At 47.5% G+C, this 19,257-nt stretch overlaps 1 protein-coding gene across 1 annotated transcript in view; it reads left to right on the top strand.

The window, feature by feature from the left end:
• Positions 1–19,257, top strand: part of LOC141098915 (cysteine repeat modular protein 2-like) — a 408,915-nt gene that overhangs the window by 242,562 nt on the left and 147,096 nt on the right. Inside the window, exon 10 of the mRNA XM_073586906.1 lies at positions 10,091–10,333. Within this exon, the coding sequence (XP_073443007.1) occupies positions 10,091–10,333 (243 nt within the window). The remainder of the gene's footprint in view (positions 1–10,090; positions 10,334–19,257) is intronic.

Consider the following 19,257-nt stretch of genomic DNA (forward strand, 5'->3'; position numbering starts at 1 on the left):
ATTGCTTTCATTGTTCGGACCAGCCATAGTGTTCGAATCCGGTGTTCATGTAATTCTGCATGAACCAGTTAACAGCGAAAGTATGTAACAGTACAGACATAGAGGGCATTAATGCATAAAGTGGGTGAGAACATAATACGAGGTACCTGATTATGATAAAAAAAAATTTGTATGGGTCAACAGGGATAGTTAGGTTAATGCGTTGAGGCGGTAGGCCAGTCTGTACAAATGCGTTTTTAGGGCACGCTTAAAACTGTGGGGAATGGGGATTAATCGTATTAACCTGGATAGTGCATTCCAAAGAATTAGCGCAGCACGTGAAAAGTCTTGGATACGGGAGTGGGAGGTTCTAATTATTGAGGATGCTAACCTCAGATCATTAGCAGAATGGAGGGCACGGGTAGGAAGATAGGTTGAGACAAGGAAGGAGCTGTAGGGTGGTGCTGAGCCATGGAATGTTTTATGGGTGAGGGTAATAAGTTTGTACTGGATTCTGGAGTGGGTGGGTAACCAGTGTAATGACTGGCACAAGGTAGAGGCATCGGTATAATGATTGGTGAGGAATATGATCCTGGCTGCAGCATGCAAGACAGATTGGAGAGGGGAGAGTTTGGTAAGCGGGAGACCGATTAGTAGAGAGTTAAAATAGTCCAGACGAGGATGAATAAGAGAAACAGTTTTTGCAGAGTCGAAAGTAAGAAAAGGTCGAATTCTAGAGATGTTTTATGAGGTGGAGATAACAAGAGCGAGCCAGTGATTGGATGTGAGGGGTGAATGAAAGCTTGGAATCAAGTATGACCCCAAGACAGCGGGCATGTTGCTGGGGAATAATGGTGGAACCACACACGAAGATGGCAATGTCAGGCAAAGGTAGGTTAGTTGAGAGAGGAAACAAGAGGAGTTCCATTTTTGACAGGTTCAGTTTCAGATAGGGATGAAACTGTCAGGGATGACATGATGTGGGAGACAGCGGTAAAACAATCGCTCGTATTTTCTAAAAAGGCAGGCGTGATATCGGGAGAAGAAATGTATAATTGGGTGTCATCAGCATAGAGATGGTACTGGAAACCAAATATACTGATTGTTTGTCCAATAAGGGCGGTATACAAAGAGAAGAGGAGGGGGCCTAACACTAATCCTTGAGGAACCCCAACAGTAAGGGGAAGATGAGAGGAGGAGGAACCAACAAAAGATACAGTGAAGTTACGGTCAGAGAGATAGGAGGAGAACCAGGAGAGGATGGTGTCCTTGAGGCCGATGGAGTGTAGCATAGTGAGGAGGAGCTGATGGTTCACAGTGTCGAATGTTGCGGAGAGATCCAAGAAAATTAGCATGCAGTAGTGACCATTAGATTTAGCAGTTAGTAGATCATTAGAGACTTTAGTGAGGGCAGTTTCAGTAGAATGTAAAGAGAGCAAACCAGATTGAAGATGGTCGAGAAGAGTTATCTGAGAGATAGCGGATAAGATGGGTGTGGACCAGGCGTTCCAGGAGTTTAGAGATGAAGGGAAGATTAGAGACAGGTCTATAGATAGCGGCACAGTTTTGGTCAAGGGATGGTTTTTTAAGTAATGGATGTATGATGGCATGCTTAAATGAGGAGGGAAAGATACCAGAAGTGAGAGAGGTTGAATATTTCTGTTAGGTGAGAAGTGACAGGAGGGGAAATCGAGTGGAGGAGATGTGATGGAATGGGGTCACTGATGCAAGTGGTGGGGCAAGAAGATGCAAGGAGCCTGATTACTTCTTCTTCTGTGACTCGTTCAAAATCAGAGAGTGAGCTATTTGCAGTGGGGGAGGGAGGACAGTGCATGGTATGAGGGGATTGGGAGATAATTTCCTGTCGGATGTGGTCAATTTTTTCTTTGAAATAATTGGTCAGTTCGTCAGCGCGGAGATCTGTGGTTGGGGCCTGCACTTTTGGGTTGAGTAGGGAATGAAAAGAGTCAAAGAGACATTTCGGGTTGTTGGTTAGTGAGGTGATGAGGGAGTTGATATAGGTTTGTTTGGAGAGGTGAAGGGCAGAGTTGTATGTTTTAAGCATAAACTTGTAATGGATGAAATCTTTGGGTATATTAGATTTTCTCCACAGATGTTCGGCGCACCTGGAGCAACGCTGCTGGAAACGTGTTTGCAGTGTGTGCAACGGTTGTCGCCGTCTGTGTGGTATTGTTCTATGCATAGGAGGTGCAATTTCATCCAGGGCACTTTGAAGGGTTTCGCTGCAATGCTTCAGTGCAAAATCTGGACATGAGAGGGAGGAGCTAGGGGCCAATGATGACTGCAAGTTCTTCATAAGTTTCTGGGTGTTAATGGCCTGTATGTTTCTATATGTGTGGAAAGTAAGGTGACCTGAGCGGGATGGCAGTTCTTGATAGAGAATGAAAGAAGGTTGTGGTCAGAGAGCGGGAGAGGGGAGTGTCTGAAATCATCCACAGAGCAAAGTCGGGAGAAGACCAAGTTGAGGGAGTTTCCATCTTCATACATGGGGGAGCTTGTATGCTGCAAGAGGCGGAAAGAGGAGGTTAGAGATAAAAGGTGAGAAGCAGATGGGGAGAGGGGAAGAGCTGTAGGGATGTTGAAATCACCCACGATGAGGGTAGGGATGTCACAGGAAAGAAAATGTGAAAGCCAGGTGGCAAATTGATCCAGGAACTGATGACAAGGGTCAGGAGGACGATACACCACCGCTAGAGTTGAGCGACTTTTGTTTTTTTAGGGTCGCGTTTCGTTTCGTGAAACCCGACTTTTCCAAAAGTCGGGTCGAGCAAGATCGTCCGATTATAGGGAAAAGTCGGGGTCGTCCCGAAACACGAAACCCAATGTAAGTCAATGGGGAATAAAAGTCGGCAGTGAGAGGAGGACAGGAAACACACCTACAGTGCCCATTTGAATGCCAAAAGCATCAATTCTTCTTACTTAAGCTTGTCAACCTTAATTAACTTCATAATACAAGTTACGCACTGAAAAATGGGGGTTATTTGGCTAAAGTTGTGGGGGGGGAGGGCTGGCTGCAGGTTTTCATGTGCCCTGGGTGAAAGAGCGCCCCTTTAACACATACCACAACTCATCATGCTCCGATACGGCAGATAAATAGCGGTATAGTACAATGAAAAATACCTCACTTTTTACATCTCATGACGAGGCCCATCTATTTCTCCATACAGAATCATTGGTCCCATATAATGTTTGAAACAGTATATGATGAGCTCCACATAATGCTACAGTATATGTTGGTCCCCATGGATGAAGCTCCACTGTCTTATGGGCCCAAATAATGCTCCAAACATAATGGGCCCCATTTCTAATGCTCTAGTGTATAATGGGCCCTGTAAATGCTGCTCCAGTGTCTGATGTCCACCTTTGGAATGTTCCAGTGTATGGTGGGCCCCATCTATCATTCTCCAGAGTATAGTGCTCCCCAAAAATTGCTGTCCCAACATTGAAAACAATCAAATAAGTCTCCTCACTAGGGAATCCCTGTACTTGTCTGGACAGGTGCTGTAGCTTGCTTAACAGCTCGCCAGCCGTTCTCACGCCCAGTATGGATTGCACGTGATTGCACAAAGGTTAGAAAGGGTACCGTATCCCCGGATAACATGTATGGATAGCGTACACATTCAAAATATATGTCTCAGGAGGCAGGCTCAGACGGTGTTAGGCCCAGTATGGATTGCACGTGATTGCACAAAGGTTAGAAAGGGTACCGTATCCCTGGATAACATGTATGGATAGCGTACACATTCAAAATATATGTCTCAGGAGGCAGGCTCAGACAGTGTCAGGCCCAGTATGGATTGCACGTGATTGCACAAAGGTTAGAAAGGGTACCGTATCCCTGGATAACATGTATGGATAGCGTACACATTCAAAATATATGTCTCAGGAGGCAGGCTCAGACGGTGTCAGGCACAGTATGGATTGCACGTGATTGCACAAAGGTTAGAAAGGGTACCGTATCCCCGGATAACATGTATGGATAGCGTACACATTCAAAATATATGTCTCAGGAGGCAGGCTCAGACGGTCTTAGGCCCAGTATGGATTGCACGTGATTGCACAAAGGTTAGAAAGGGTACCGTATCCCCGGATAACATGTATGGATAGCGTACACATTCAAAATATATGTCTCAGGAGGCAGGCTCAGACGGTGTCAGGCACAGTATGGATTTGACGGCCCAGATTACACAGCGGAGGAGCAGGGAGAGGTAAAGATTGCAAATGCTGGGGCCCTGCCCAAGCAAGGGGGGCCCACTCGTGGGCGTCGGTACTGGCACTGGGCCCCTCATAGTACAGCGATGTGTCTGACGGCGGGTGTGCACCACCACCGTCAGAGACACTTGATTGCACTATGAGGGACCCTGTGCCAGTGCCCGCGCCCAAGAGTCGGCCTACCCACCTGTCCAGGGCAACGGCACTCGCACGGTGTCGTGCGGTAGGTGGTGACCCCGGCCATGGGGGGGGGAGGCAGCACAGTTAGGGAGTTTTAGAAAGTGGCATATGTTGATGTTGGACATTCAGCTGATGCAAAAGGCGAAATAGGTGAAGTACCAGGAAGAGGTGGACCAAAGCAAGCCATTTTTCTGTCACCCTATGTGTCATCAGGGGAAGGTGGGACAAAATCCTTGGAAACCCATGCGTGGTTCATTTTAATGAAGGTTAGATCATCCACATTTTGGGTTGACAGACGGGTCCTTTTTTCTGTCAGGATTGATCCAGCTGCACTGAAGACTCTTTCCGATAGCACACTTGCAGCTGGGCAAGCGAGCTCCTGTAAGGCATATTGGGCCAATTCAGGCCAGGTGTCCAGTTTAGCGGCCCAATAGTCAAAGGGGAATGACCTGTGTGGGAGAACATCGATATGGGAGGAAAAGTAGTTTGTAACCATAGTTGACAACTGCTGTCTCCTGTCACTTTCCATCGATGCAGTATTACCAGTTGTGTGAGCGGTATTTGAAAAATCAGTCCACAACATTGTCATGAAACCCCTGTCTCCAACGCCACTTCTGCTGTGTGCACCACGAACACCTCTGCCAAGCTGCCCCCGGCCCGTACGGCTCGTGTGAGAACCATCACCGCTGCTGTGTGCTGGGAATGCCTCAAGCAACCGATTTACCAGAGTTGCTTGTTTATTAGCCAATATTAGGTCAAGGTTCTCCTGTGGCATGATGTTTTGTAATTTGCCTTTATAGCGTGGATCCAGGATACTGGCCAACCAGTAGTCGTCATCGTTCATCATTTTGGCAATGCGGGGGTCCCTTTTTAGGATCCGCAAGGCATAATCTGACATGTGGGCCAATGTTCCCGGTGTCAATGATGCACTGCGAGTGCTAGGTGGAGGAGCACTTTCTGGCAAATCCACATCCCTCCAGTCATGCACAAACCCTGTACCAGACCTTGCCACGCCAACATTTTCACTTGCCCCACGAGATGCATCCTCCTCCCCTAAGTAATCATCCCCATCATCCTCCTCCTCCTCCTCCTCTTCTTCCTCCACCTCGTCCAGGAGAGGTCCCTGAGCAGACAATGGCTGAATGTCATCAAGGATTCCCTCCTCCTCTTCCTCCTCATCAACATTGGCTGCAGACGCCTGCTCCTTAAGGTGCGTCAAAGTTTGCATGAGCAGACGCATAAGTGGGATGCTCATGCTTAGGATGGCGTCGACTGCGCTTACCAGCCGTGTGCATTCCTCAAAACACTGAAGGACTTTACAAAGGTCTTTCAGCTTCGACCACTGCACGCCTGTCAACTCCATGTCTGCTCTCAAAGTGCCTGGCCGTGTATCCTCCCACAAATGCATTATGGCCTGCCTCTGCTCGCACAGCCGCTCCACCATGTGCAGGGTGGAGTTCCACCTTGTTGCAATGTCGATAAAGAGGCGGTGGTTGGGAAGGGGGAGCAATCGCTGCAGCTTCTGCATACGAACGGAGTGTACAGGCGACCGGCGGATGTGCGCACACAGTCTTCGCACCTTCTGGAGCAGGGCTGTTAACTCCGGATAATTTTTGAGGAAGCACTGCACCACCAGGTTCAAGGTGTGAGCCAAGCAAGGTATGTGGCTGAGTTTTGAAAGGGCTATGGCTGCCACAAAATTACGGCCGTTATCACTAACTACCTTGCCTGCCTCAAGATGTACACTGCCCAGCCATGACTCAGTTTGTCGCTTCAAGAACTCGGCCAGCACCTCGGCGGTGTGTCTGTCGCCCAAACACATCATCTGCAACACAGCCTGCTGACGCTTTCCACTAGCTGCTCGATCGGGGGACACATCGTGTGCAACAGTGGCAGCTGCATATGGAGTGCTCGTACGACTGCGCTCTGTGGACGAGCTTTCGCTTCTGGAGGAGGAGGAGGAGGAGGAGGGTCGAACGCCTACAGCCAACTGTTTCCTATACCATGGGCTAGGCAGCACTGTCCCACCACCGCTGTCCCCTGTGGACCCTGCATCCACCACATTAACCCAGTGCGCAGTGATGGACACGTAACGGCCCTGGCCATGCCGACTGGACCATGCATCAGTTGTGAGGTGCACCTTTCCGCTCACTGACAGCTTGAGTGCATGGACAATGCGGTCTTTCACATGATGGTGGAGGGCTGGGATGGCTTTGCGAGAGAAGAAGTGGCGACTGGGTAGGTCATAGCGTGGTACTGCATAGGCCATGAGTTCGCGGAAAGCTGTGCTTTCCACCAACCGAAAGGGCATCATCTCAAACGAGATTAGTTTGGCAATGTGGGCGTTCAAACCCAGTGTACGCGGATGAGAGACTGAGCACTTTCTTGACCTACTCATAGTGTCTGGGAGGGTGAGCTGGACTTGAGAGCTGCATATGGTGGAAGTAGCGGTGGACAGGGCGGACTGAGAGAGGGTTGATGATGGTGATGGAGTTGGTGTTCTTTCTGATGGCCTAGAATCAGTCTTTCGTTGATATAACAGTGGGATTCCCTGACTGCTGTGGTCTTGCAACGACAACTCAACATTTGCTGCTGTGCTAACCGGTGGGCTTACAGTGGGGGAAACAATGTAGCGTTGCTGACTACCTTCGTTTCTGATCAGTTGCACATGTGGCACTTGAGGTTTGGTGTTGTGTCCACGCTTGCAAGTGCATGCTGGTTAAATGTCTAAGCATGCAACTGGTATTCAAATTTTTCAGATTTTTCCCTCGGCTAAAGGTCTTTGCGCACTTCTTACAGATAACCTTGGCCTGATCATGAGGATTTTGTTCAAAAAAGTGCCACACTGCACTCTTCCTACTTTGGCAGACATTTTGCGGCCTAGCAAGCTGTGATCTTTTGACCCTCTGGACAAGCTGTCCAGCAACTCTTTTGATGTTTGGAACCTGTCTTTGGAGTGCTCCGGGCCTGCCAGATAACAGCTGTTGCGATGTCGATGTCTGCTGTGGATGCTCCTCATCTGAGCTATTGGAAGCAGCACCCTCTTCCCCCAATGGATGCCAATCTGGGTCAACAACTGGGTCATCCATCACCTCCTCTTCTATGTCATGTGCACCTTTCTCTGTGTCACCGTGTATGGTGGTATAGTGTGCGGGAAGGGGCACCTGAGTCTCATCAGGGTCAAAATCTGGCTCTGTACACTGCGAAGACAATGTAGTGCTCTGAGTGAATGTACCAGCAGAATCATCCATCAGCGGCTGTGCATCAGTGCACTCCATGTCAGATTCATCTTGGCCTGGGTAATTCACCATTTGACTTGATAATCCAGGCATGGTATGTGAAAACAGCTCCATGGAGTAATCAGTAGTATGGCCTGCGTCATCCTTCAATCTTGGTTGGGGTAAAGGACACAAGGAAAGGTGTGGTTCATGAACATGAGCCTCCAATGACGACTCAGTGCTTTTACTTTTTACAACTGAAGAAGAGGAGGCGATAGAGCTGGAGGCTGAGTCAGCAATGTAAGACAAAACTTTTTCCTGATGCTCTGCCTTTAAAAGCGGTTTGCCAACTCCTAGAAAACTAAGCGTTCAAGGCCTTATGTAGCCAGACGATGATGCAGGGTCAGCACCTCCTGCATTCGGTCCTATTTTGCTCTTGCCACTACCATCAGATCCACCACCAACACCATCATTACCAGCTGCCAACCCCCGCCCAATTCCACGGCCTCTTCCACCAGCCTTCCTCATTTTTGGTAGAAATGTAGACAAAATCCAACAAACTATATAGTAATGTAAAACAAGGTACAAGGTGTCTATAGGACAGGGGAGATTTAGAATTTCTGCACACACTTGTGGACAGTGGACACTTTTGGATTGTGTGAGGCCCACTGATATCTGAGCGCTATGTGACAGGCTCGATGGCACAGCTGCCTGTGACCAAAGTGACGAGAGGATAATGGAGATTTTGAATCTCTGCGCACACTTTTGGACACTGGACACTTGTGGATTGTGTGAGGCCCACTGATATCTGAGCGCTATGTGACAGGCTCGATGGCACAGCTGCCTGTGACCAAAGTGACGAGAGGATAATGGAGATTTTGAATCTCTGCGCACACTTTTGGACACTGGACACTTGTGGATTGTGTGAGGCCCACTGATATCTGAGCGCTATGTGACACGCTCGATGGCACAGCTGCCTGTGACCAAAGTGACGAGAGGATAATGGAGATTTTGAATCTCTGCGCACACTTTTGGACACTGGACACTTGTGGATTGTGTGAGGCCCACTGATATCTGAGCGCTATGTGACACGCTCGATGGCACAGCTGCCTGTGACCAAAGTGACGAGAGGATAATGGAGATTTTGAATCTCTGCGCACACTTTTGGACACTGGACACTTGTGGATTGTGTGAGGCCCACTGATATCTGAGCGCTATGTGACAGGCTCGATGGCACAGCTGTGACAAAAGTGACTAGAGGATAAGGGAGATTGGATTGCTTTTAAAAAAGCAGTTTGCGGAGCAGTGGGTAAACAGCAATGCCAGCGTGTCAGGAAGCCTTTAAAGGCAGCCCAACAACCAACACCACTGATACACCACAATATAGCCTCCCCTTGCACTGCACACACAGTGACTTGTGTGTTGTGCAGGCCAAATCGCTAGCAGCAGAAGCAGTTTTTTTGTCTTCTTCCCTGCCTAACGCTCTCCCTACAGAATCAGCAGCAACCTCTCCCTATACTAAGATCGGCAGAAGTAAGATGGCGGTCGGCGTGCACGCCCTTTTATACCCCCTGTGACGCCCACCAAAGCAAGCCAATCACTTGCATGCCCTTCTGAAAGATGGTGGTGACCCGTGCCTAGGTCATCACGTTGCCCACAGTGTCCGTGGATCCTGATTGGCTGAAAAAGAGCGCAAAACAAACTTTTGAAACGCGACTTTGGCGCGTAAGTCGCCGACCTCGTGGCCGACCTCATCCTAGGGTCGGGTTTCGTTTCATGAAACCCGACTTTGCCAAAAGTCGGCGACTTTTGAATTTTTTCGACCCGTTTCGCTCAACTCTAACCACCGCCACTCGCATGGAGAAGGGGATGTATTGTCTGACAGCATGGACCTCAAAAGAAGGGAAGACAAGTGAGGGTACTTGAGGGTATTACCACTATCACCACCACTAAATCAGAGCTGCAGTGAATTGGTGTAAAAACTTTTAGGGTGTCGTTAGGGTGTCATTATCTGCTTGAGTATTGTAAATTGCTAGTGGTTGCACACAGTTCTGTTACTGGGGTCCGCTTTCCTTTTCTGTTGCTTAGTTGTGTCTATTGTGTTACTTTTTTTGGGGCATTCTTACATCATAATGTTAAGTCAAGTTCCTTCAAGTAGGAGCTCTGCATCCAACATTTGCTATTTATAAGCCCGATGTTTTCTTACTTGGTATAGGGGCATTTGGGTCCCCTCAAACTACACATCCAGGGTAAAACAGCTACCTGTGCGCTCACTGTGGTTTATGACCTTGATTATATTTTCAGTAAACATTTCTAAATAATTTTTTATTTGCTCGGATTATACATCTTTTAGCCAAGGGACTACATAAGAAATCATTCCATAGAAAATGTATACTTCCTATTCAAAGTGAAGAAATAATCCATGAGAAACTGTTACCTTTAGCCTGTACTAAGCGTTTTCTCTTGTTTCCTCCTGAAAGAATGCAGTTACTTATATCTTCTCTACAATGGCACTTGCAAGGCTTCCTGCCCTAATGGCTACTATGAGGATCTGGATGCGGGAAGATGTGTTTCCTGTCACATCAGCTGTGAGACATGCTCAGGGACATCAGACGATGATTGTGAGACCTGTCCTTCTGCTAACCCAAAGCTGTACCAAGGGAAGTGTCTGACTAGCTGTCCTCCTGCAACCTTTTATAACTACGCACTCAGTGAGTGCCAAGGTATGGCAGTGTTTTCTATTTCTATAATGTAGTCTGATTGCAGTAGCTCCAAGAGGATTCTCCCCAAGTCTTGTTCTTACCTTGAAGGGTTCATTCAGACATCAATTTTGTACGTAAGAGTTCTATCCAATTTTTTTAACACATGAAAAAAAATTTGCATGCACCCACCCCCCGGGTAAGCTACCATTAAAACGGATTATAAGACGCCCCAACATTTATTTTCAAAAAATTATTTCCTATTTTTCACCCCAAAATTTGGGGTGTGTCTTATAGTCCGGTGCATTATGGTAATTAATCACATTTATATTTATATACTGTATCTCTATCTTACTCACTTATAAAGGGCTTTACAGACATTATCATCACTATCCCCAAAGTGGCTCAAATTGACTTGCTTTTGAAACACTTTATTGTATCCAAAACCAAATACTGTCTATATATTTTTTCATCAGGGATGAGTATGACAGACCAGATACTCCATGGTAATTTTAGACTATGAGGTTAAATATTTAGTGCGTTTGGTTTCAATAACGAAGTCGTAATACTTGTAATCAGTGGAGTAATCTGGGGGGGGCCGCAGGAGTGGTTGCCTTGGGTGCCAAATTGTGAGAGGGTGCAAAATTTCGAGTCCCTCCTATGGAATCGTCATCTTCATTGAGTGGCTGACAAGCTCTACTTCTACTAATGCATGTGTAATCCTACAGAGAAAATAGATCCACGAAATATGATGAACAATAAAGTTTGTTGTGCTTTTCTGGCATTTCTGGTACAATTTAGTGACTATATTGTCAGCCCATGCACTATATATTAACCCCAATCCATGCTCATTAGATGTGTTATGACCATGTTTGCTCTTCACCTGAGTCTTCACTTCTGATTTTATAACTTTTTCAACATTATTTTTACATGTGACTTATTTTACCCTCAATGACGAACTTAAAATTCAATGAACACATAAAAAATAGACTTCATAACAGGTGCCAATGGAAAAATAAATATGGCTAAAAACAAAAATAGACACAAATGCAATAATGAATTGGGCCTTACGTATATCTTCCTGAATGGGGTGAAGCTGAGCTTCACATCTTAATTCTTTTGAATATATTTTCCCATCATGTCCACTGGATGACAGTGTGGTGCCCCTGAGGGTCCAGTCGCCACAGAGATACCGCAGCTCATCCAGAGATGTGGTATCCCACTCTCAGGTAAGGAGGGAGCACTACCCAGGACTCTAACACTCGCACCCAACACACACCAGTTCAAAAAGGGCATCTGGGTGTACCCTTAGGGAGGATGGCCTCATCCCAGGCTGGCTAGGAAAGGGTGCTGGGGAATGAGTGGGGAAGGTAGAGAAGGGGTGGAGCTTAAGGGAGTGACAGTTGGTGGCAGGACTTATTGCTGAGGTAAGTCAGAGGGGAGTGAGAGAAGGAGGGCTGACAGGGTCTGAGGAGAATTAGTAAGAGTTGGTGAAGAGACAGAGAAGGAGAAGGACTACAGTAGGAAGAGCTAGAGAGAGAGTTGTGAGCGGAGCCTGAACGAAGCTCCTTGGAGGACAGAATGGGTCCTTGGGGCACAGGAAGTGCGGAAGCCATCCGTGGGGCCCATATCCAGAAGTGGAAGGACCAGGTCGCAGTGGGGGAACTGGCCCCTAAGACTAGTAGTGGAGGACTACAAGACTCAGCTAGAAAGCCGGAGGCTGAGGTAACTGTATGTACCTCAGCCGCAACCACATCCATTCACCAAAAAGGCAGCCATATAGGAGCAAGGGGACTCAGAGAACGTCGCCCGACAAGGTCCGCGGCTGCTGGCTTGGGGAAACTATTTGTGAAGGTGCTGGGCAGAAGTGGAAACCAGTACAGTGAGATGACCAGGAGAGAAATACATAGAAAGGAGTCCTGGAAATGTGTACCTCAACCTACCTGGGAGTTTGCGGAACACATCGCCTGGAGGACACAGCACTAAGCAGGCACCTGTGCATAAGAGAACTGTGAGCAAAATAATGGAAAATGCACCCTGCTGTGTCATCTGTGTCATTCGCGTCTCACCTGCCCTGCACCGCACTCCCCACCACAGCCACTGTCATCGCTTTTAACATCCTAACTGCCCTGGGACACTGCTCTACCCATGGAGAGCTTAACCATCTGTGCTGCCCTAACATCATCCCAGAGGATCTGCATTGCAGCATCGGCTACCCTTGCCGAACACCGCAGGTGGCATCACAAACTATTTCCTCTACAAACTACCCCATCATTATCATCATTTATTAAGTTTACTGGACGCCCAGGTACCCCACGGCCCTGTAGGGGCTCCAAGTGGCGTCACAAACAGGATTCGGGGCCCGGCGTAGCCGGGTACTGTGTGCCAGAGATTTTAATGGGCTGTCAAAACACTGCCATAACTGCGCCACAGGGTGCACGCGATTGAACTTTCAAAATAACCACCATAGCTGCATCATAGAGTGAGCATGAGCTGAGAGGGGCAAGGTGTCATTGGCTGGGCTACAGAAAAGGCACAAAAAGCCTGCCCGCATGCTGCATGTCTATCTATGTAGTCAAAACATGGCCGATGGCTAGGGGGATCCGCCTCCTGGCTTGGTGTGGCAGAAAAAGACCAATGTACCGCCCATGAAGGAGGGAGCAGAAGAAAACTATGGGAAACGCAACTTACGCAGCAGACCCGGGAAGCAACGTGGCGGAAGGAGGAGAACAAGTACTGGAGTGTGGGGTGGAGCATGAGAACTCCCCCAGCTGCTATTCAACCAACCCGTACCAGTTGCCTATAATGGACCTGGACCTCCTGGATGTGGAGGTGGAGGCGCTCACCGGTCAACTTCTAATGACACAGCTGGTGGCGGTGGCAGGGTTGACCGAGGCCTTCCTGGAGAAACTGACCGGGCTGCCCTTAGCAACGCCTTCCACCCCGGAGAAGAGAGGACCCAGCACCCAAGGAGTGGAGGTAAGTGGTGTTGGCCTGACTCCGGAAGTGGAAGCATCTACCGCAGAGCTTCTGCTACATCCAACTTTATACACTCCTGGCCAGGACGCCAAGCTCCTTGGTGAGATGTCACCAGAAACTGAGGGCACTTCGACAGTGGGTAATGATGCAGCTCCCGTGCCTAATGACACCCTGATGGGATCTTTAACGCCCCCACTAACACGAACACCCGGACAGGTGTACAGACCGCTCCACTGGGATCAGGAAGCCGGTGACCTGGACAGGATGGCTACCCCACTCACACCAATCAGTGGGCCCCGGAAGGTTTATGCCGAGCCGGTGGTATTTCAGAGGGAATCGCAGGGGGCAAACATGATAGCGCTTCAGGAGGAGATCCCCACCATTACATGGAGGGAATATTGCTGGCAGAGAGAAGAAAAAGAAAGGGAGAAAAGCAGAGCCCAGAAGGAGGCCTTTGAAAGGCATAATCTGGAGGCTAAGGCCTGGGCCAGTAAGGCCAGACACACCGACCACAGTCCACTGTGGCAAGGGGTGGTGATTGTCTTCCATCAGGAAAAGGGATGGGGTTTCTTTAAAGAGCCGGGCATGATAAATAATATCTTTGTTACCCGGCAGGACGTTGAATCCCACCTATTAGAGGGCCATTCCTAGAGATTTGCACCTGGGAAATCAGGTCACTTACACCCGCCACAGAGGTGAAAAGGGGTGGTATGCATTAAATGTCCAAAAGTGCACCCCCTTGTCAAGGGAATTAACATCAGCAGACCTGGCAGCAGCTCCAACCACTGAAAGTGCAGCCAAGCCAGTCACCCAGTGCACTCAAGCTACTCAGACATCAGTAGCAGGACATAACCTGACAGTGCATGACTGCGTCGGCCATGACCTCTTTGTGTCACCAACAGTGACCTTTGTATGTGAACTTCCCCGGCCAGGGAGTGGTAGGCAACAGGACCTGCCACGGAAGCCAAAGAAGTGAGAAACAAAAATAAATGACTGTATGTAGTTAAATTTACCTGGTTAGGCTTTGTTCATTATTGATATTTAAAAATGACAATGTGGTTATGAACAGTGAATAACCTGAAACTTTTAGTGTAAATAGTTAGCACTTCTTAATGTGCTCCCTATTGGTTTTACATAAAACCTTTGTAGTGTGGAAAAAGACACTCTATCCCTTGCACCAGACCACAGAATAAAAACCATCTGGCGTGGCCAAAAAGTGGTCCAACAAGGTGACCAGCTATGCCTTGCAGCCATGCCCAAGGCCTACATTGGGGGTTTGAGACGGGTCCCCCCATGTTGCACTAAAAAGGAAGAATACCCCGGTTTGGGATGCTACTGAACTTTGTTGCACTCGATGGGAAATGTTTTATTGATTTGGGCTGACAATCATTTACCCCTGGGGGGTATACATGAACATACTGTATAAACTTTTTTTTTGTACGGGCATCATAAACACCCTTTAAGAAAATTATGTGGGTGTTGCCTCACAGACTACGGTTACCCTGGTGATCTAGTGGTGGTGGATGATGAGGATGAGGAGAAGGAGGAGGACAACAGCAAATAGCCAAAATCAGGAAGCGTATACCCAGGTGTGGGTGTGAAGAAGTGCATGGGAATAGACCTCCCAAAAAAAGACACTGGATTTGAGTTTGTTATGCTGCTATCATTCGGTGGTGTAGAGAAGTCTGGCTCAACCCAGCCCTTGTTCATTTTCATAGGAGTCAGCCTGTCAGCATTTTCAGTTGACAGGTGGATGCGCTTATCAGTTATAATTCCACCAGCTGCACTAAAAATGCACTCTGACAAAACGCTAGCAGCAGGGCAGGCCAGGACCTCCAAGATGTTGAGAGCCAGTTCATGCCACGTATCCAGCTTTGAGACCCAATAATTTTAAGGCACAGAGGAATCACAAAGGACGTTGGTACGGTCAGCATCTTCCCAAACTTTGCACTCCTTGTGAGAGTACCCTGTGCCTCAGGGCCTGTGCGATGGGAGGGTCTGAAAAAACTGTGCCAGAACATTGAGAGTGTTCCCCTGCCTCTGCTGGATTGGAGTTGTGTGTCTCTCGCCTGTACTCCTTGGTTGTAAAAAAAACTGACCTCTGCCGCCAGTGTTTTCATATGGGAATTTTTTTAATAATTCTGCAACAAGGGCCTTATTTTAGTGGACCTGTCTGCCTAGGGAATAAGCAATAGAAAGTTCTCCTTGTAGCATGGGTCTAGAAGTGTCACCAACCAGTAATGTTGGTAGCACAAGGGTCATGGTCAAGGCAGCGTAACATAACTCAGCCATGCATGCCAGACTGCTAAAAGGCAAGACTTCTGTGTCCTCACCAAGAGGACCACTGACCATGCTCTCTTCTTTTCCTCGTCCCTGTCCTCAGGTCATCCATGCTGAACAGACGGTATGACAGATGTGCAGGTACTACTGTCTATGCTGTATATCATCCACTACCTCGTCTTCCACTTCTGCACCTTAGTCCTCCTCCTGACTTTCTGGCAATTGTCTCGTCATCGTCCACCTCTTGTGACTCGTTCCCACTGTCGCCTTCATGTGACCATGGCTGCTCAAATATTTGGGCATCGCTACATGCCATCTCCTCTTGCCCCACTTCAAGTGGACCGTGCGAGAGTCCCGAATCTATAAATGGAAAAGTGAACAGCTCTTCGGAGTGTCCAAGTGTGGGATCAGTTGCCTCCGGATACTCGGCATGGTGGGAGAAAGGAGGATCAGGGTGAGGAATATGACTCACGGTCCAGACTCATGGTTACTCAGACTTGACTGTGTGAAAGACAGGGTGGTGGTGGCGGCAAAGTGACTGGAAGCATTATCCGCTATCCAACCAACAACCTTTTGACACTGCTCTGGGTTCAACAGTGGTGTGGTGCTGCGGTCCCCTAGTAATTGGGACAGGAAGGTCGGGCAAGAAGATGTGGGTGTTTGTTGTGGCACAATTTCAGCTTGCCAACGGCCTCAGCCTTGGCCTCTGCATGCAACATCATCATCACGTCCAGTTCCCTGTCCCTTGCCACGCGCCTTGCCCATTTTAAATGGTCACTACAATTGGTTGAGTTTAAAATAGCTGGCCTGTATGTAACTATTTTTTTTTCAGCAAACTGGTGTCAATAACCTGCATAAGACACTCCAACAAAATTTTACAGAAGCCCAGAAATGGCAGAATTTTCTGCGTACTCAGATGTGATCCCCGTGACTGCCAAACCCCTGTTTAAAATTGCTGAATTTTCTTGCAGTAATATGGAAAGGATCTGGGCTGGCTATATTTTGCAGTGCCAACAAGCAAATGGAGCAAAAAAATGGTGTGCTCTGGATTGCTTTTGAAGAAAATAATCAGGATTAAGATGCAAAAAAAAATATTCCTGGTCCCTGATACCTGGGACTATGTACTGTATATACGGTAAATATCTGTAATAGGTAGCAGCAGCAGCAAACAGTACTGGAATGGACCCTCTTGCTATATGCAATGAAGTCTGCCACATACACTGCAAGCCTACCTAGCACTGATATCTATGCACTTGATCAGTCCTCAGTAGGACTGTTGGTTTAGATGGATTTGTGTATGTAAGATGGTACACTCACACTAACTAAAACTACACCAAATCTGTCCCTATCTCTGTTGCAACTCTCCCTACACTACTTAAGTCTGGAGCAGCCTGTGATGAGCACGGCACTGCCCGGTCTCCTATAGACCTGATGATGCTGTGGGGCCAGCCAATCAATGTAATGCCACAACCAATGTGGCTGCGGCATTACAGTGTCTGGCGGACAATCCCTGAATGTTGATTGGCTCTGTAAAGAGCGCCAAACATGCAGGGTGGGATCCAAGCTCCCGCCGAACAATCCCGTAAATACTCGGCGAGCACTTCCGAGCATGCTCGCTCATCACTATTCTTTTTGCATTCCTATTACAGTCATCCTCATTTCTATGTAAAATACAAGTCATTTCTATGAATTACATTTAGTGATTGAAGTGCATAGAGAAACTGACTTATAGTCCATTCATAAGAGCCTGCATGATCTAGATCATAAAATCTTCTGATATAACTAAAGAACTAAAAAGAAGCTGATAATGCAATAATGAAGCAATCGGTAGAAAACTTAAAGGCACTTCTAGCAAAGTACGTGGCCAGAAGATTTACTACAGTATAAGGGAACTTTGCAGTCCAATACATTATCATAATACATCTTGATGTATTTGTAATAGAAGCTGTTTGTGGCTTTGGAGGTGGCAGTGGCTCCTTTACATATCATAGCACCTTGGTTGCGTTTCACCAATGGTCCATCCACTGAGGTACTTTTATTTACTTCAAGTAAACAAGGCAGAAGTAAAAAACATTTTCTGGGAGTTCTGCTTCAGTTTCTAAGCAGAAAAAGGGCTTATCTATCAAGCTGAATGCGCCACAATTCTGGCATAATTTGCTCTAAAAACTGTCTTTAATGACTTGCACTGTAATTATGATGGTGATTTAGACACTTTTTATGAGTGATAGAACTATTTCTGGCACAATATAAGCCAACTAATAGATGGTCTAAAGTTATATTTTGACAGTCTTAAAATTATGTTTATCAAACAGCATGAACCACTTTGATAAATGTTGCTCATTTTAGACTGTCTAGTCTAAGTTTGCATTAAAAACTAGACAGTATTGATAAATTTGCCCCCAAATCTTCTATAGTAAAACTTCTCATATGGAAGAATTGTGACCAATTTCAGTTTTTTTCATTGCTGCTAATTAGAGAGATGAGTTGTTAAATTTTAGTGGACTTTCAATTCTGCTTGAATTCTACAAAGTCAGCATTCAGCAGAATGCTGATTTTTTTCTTATTTCGCTTCTGTGCGGATGAAGAAATCTGCTGGCCACCATTTTTTTTAACTGTAAAGGGCTATCAAAACGTTAAAAAAAATAATCCTGATGTTAGGCATCAGGATTCTCCCTCTGCACAGGCTAGATCACAAGCCTTATCTTCTCCTGTGGGCTCCTATTCAGTCTCGACCGCAGTAGATGCTGCTCAGCAAAGATGTCGGTCTCAGCGTCTTGCTCAGACTCAGGCATGTTGTTACTGCTGCCTCTCCAGGTCCAGCTATGGTAACTAAAAATAGACAGCAGCAAGCAGTCGTTCCTGAGGCTAAGTCCAGGATTCGCGCTACTGAGCATGCTCATGAGGTGGCGACTTCTCATTGGTGGTCAGCCATCAGCTGCTCAGGTCCTGTGCTGGCTCTGGATTGGTCTGCGAGCAAGGTCCTGTCTGATTGGCACTGTCTATAAAAGGGTCTTTGGCGTGCCTGTTGTTGCGCTTAAGATCATGTGTATTTGCTGTGTGTGTAGGTGGGACTTTACCACCCTGTATGCACAAGTGCCGCTAATAGCACCACGAGTGCGTTTCTAGACAGGCAGTGTAGGGCGGGAACTCCCACTTAAACTTAGTGTCTGCACTGGGCATCCTCAGGTGCAGGCTCAAAGCCACCGCGTGTCAGAGCAGGTTCAATCACCAGCATAGTGGGGGGAGAGTTATAAGGGCCCCAACTAGCGTCAATTCCCCTATGCTCCTGTGATGCCTCTTCACGGACAGGGCATTGGATTGGGCTTTGCCGATATGGAAACGTAAGGACCTGGTGGTCCGGGTCTCATCTTGTTTTTTTGAGAGCTCTGAGACAGGTCTTTCTAGGACCCCAGGTTACCCATGACATAGCGCTCCAACTTCTGATTCTGACGCAGGACTCTTTACCGACTAGCCAGTTTGCTATTTGGTTCCGGACATTAGCTTCTGAACTGGAGTGGCCAGACAAGGTCTTGGTCCCGGGGTTTTGGAGGGGCCTTGCAGACCACGTTAAAGATGCACTGGCCACGAGGGAGATCCCCACTACACTGGAGGATTTAATATCTGTCTCCACTTGTATCGACCTTCGGTATGGCGAACAAAGGTTGAAATGAGCCCTCTATGATTCTATG

The sequence above is a fragment of the Dendrobates tinctorius genome, unplaced genomic scaffold (assembly GCF_039654945.1).
Source record: "Dendrobates tinctorius isolate UK_male_01 unplaced genomic scaffold, ASM3965494v1 ptg000097l, whole genome shotgun sequence".
In the NCBI taxonomy this organism is placed as follows: Eukaryota; Metazoa; Chordata; class Amphibia; order Anura; family Dendrobatidae; genus Dendrobates; species Dendrobates tinctorius.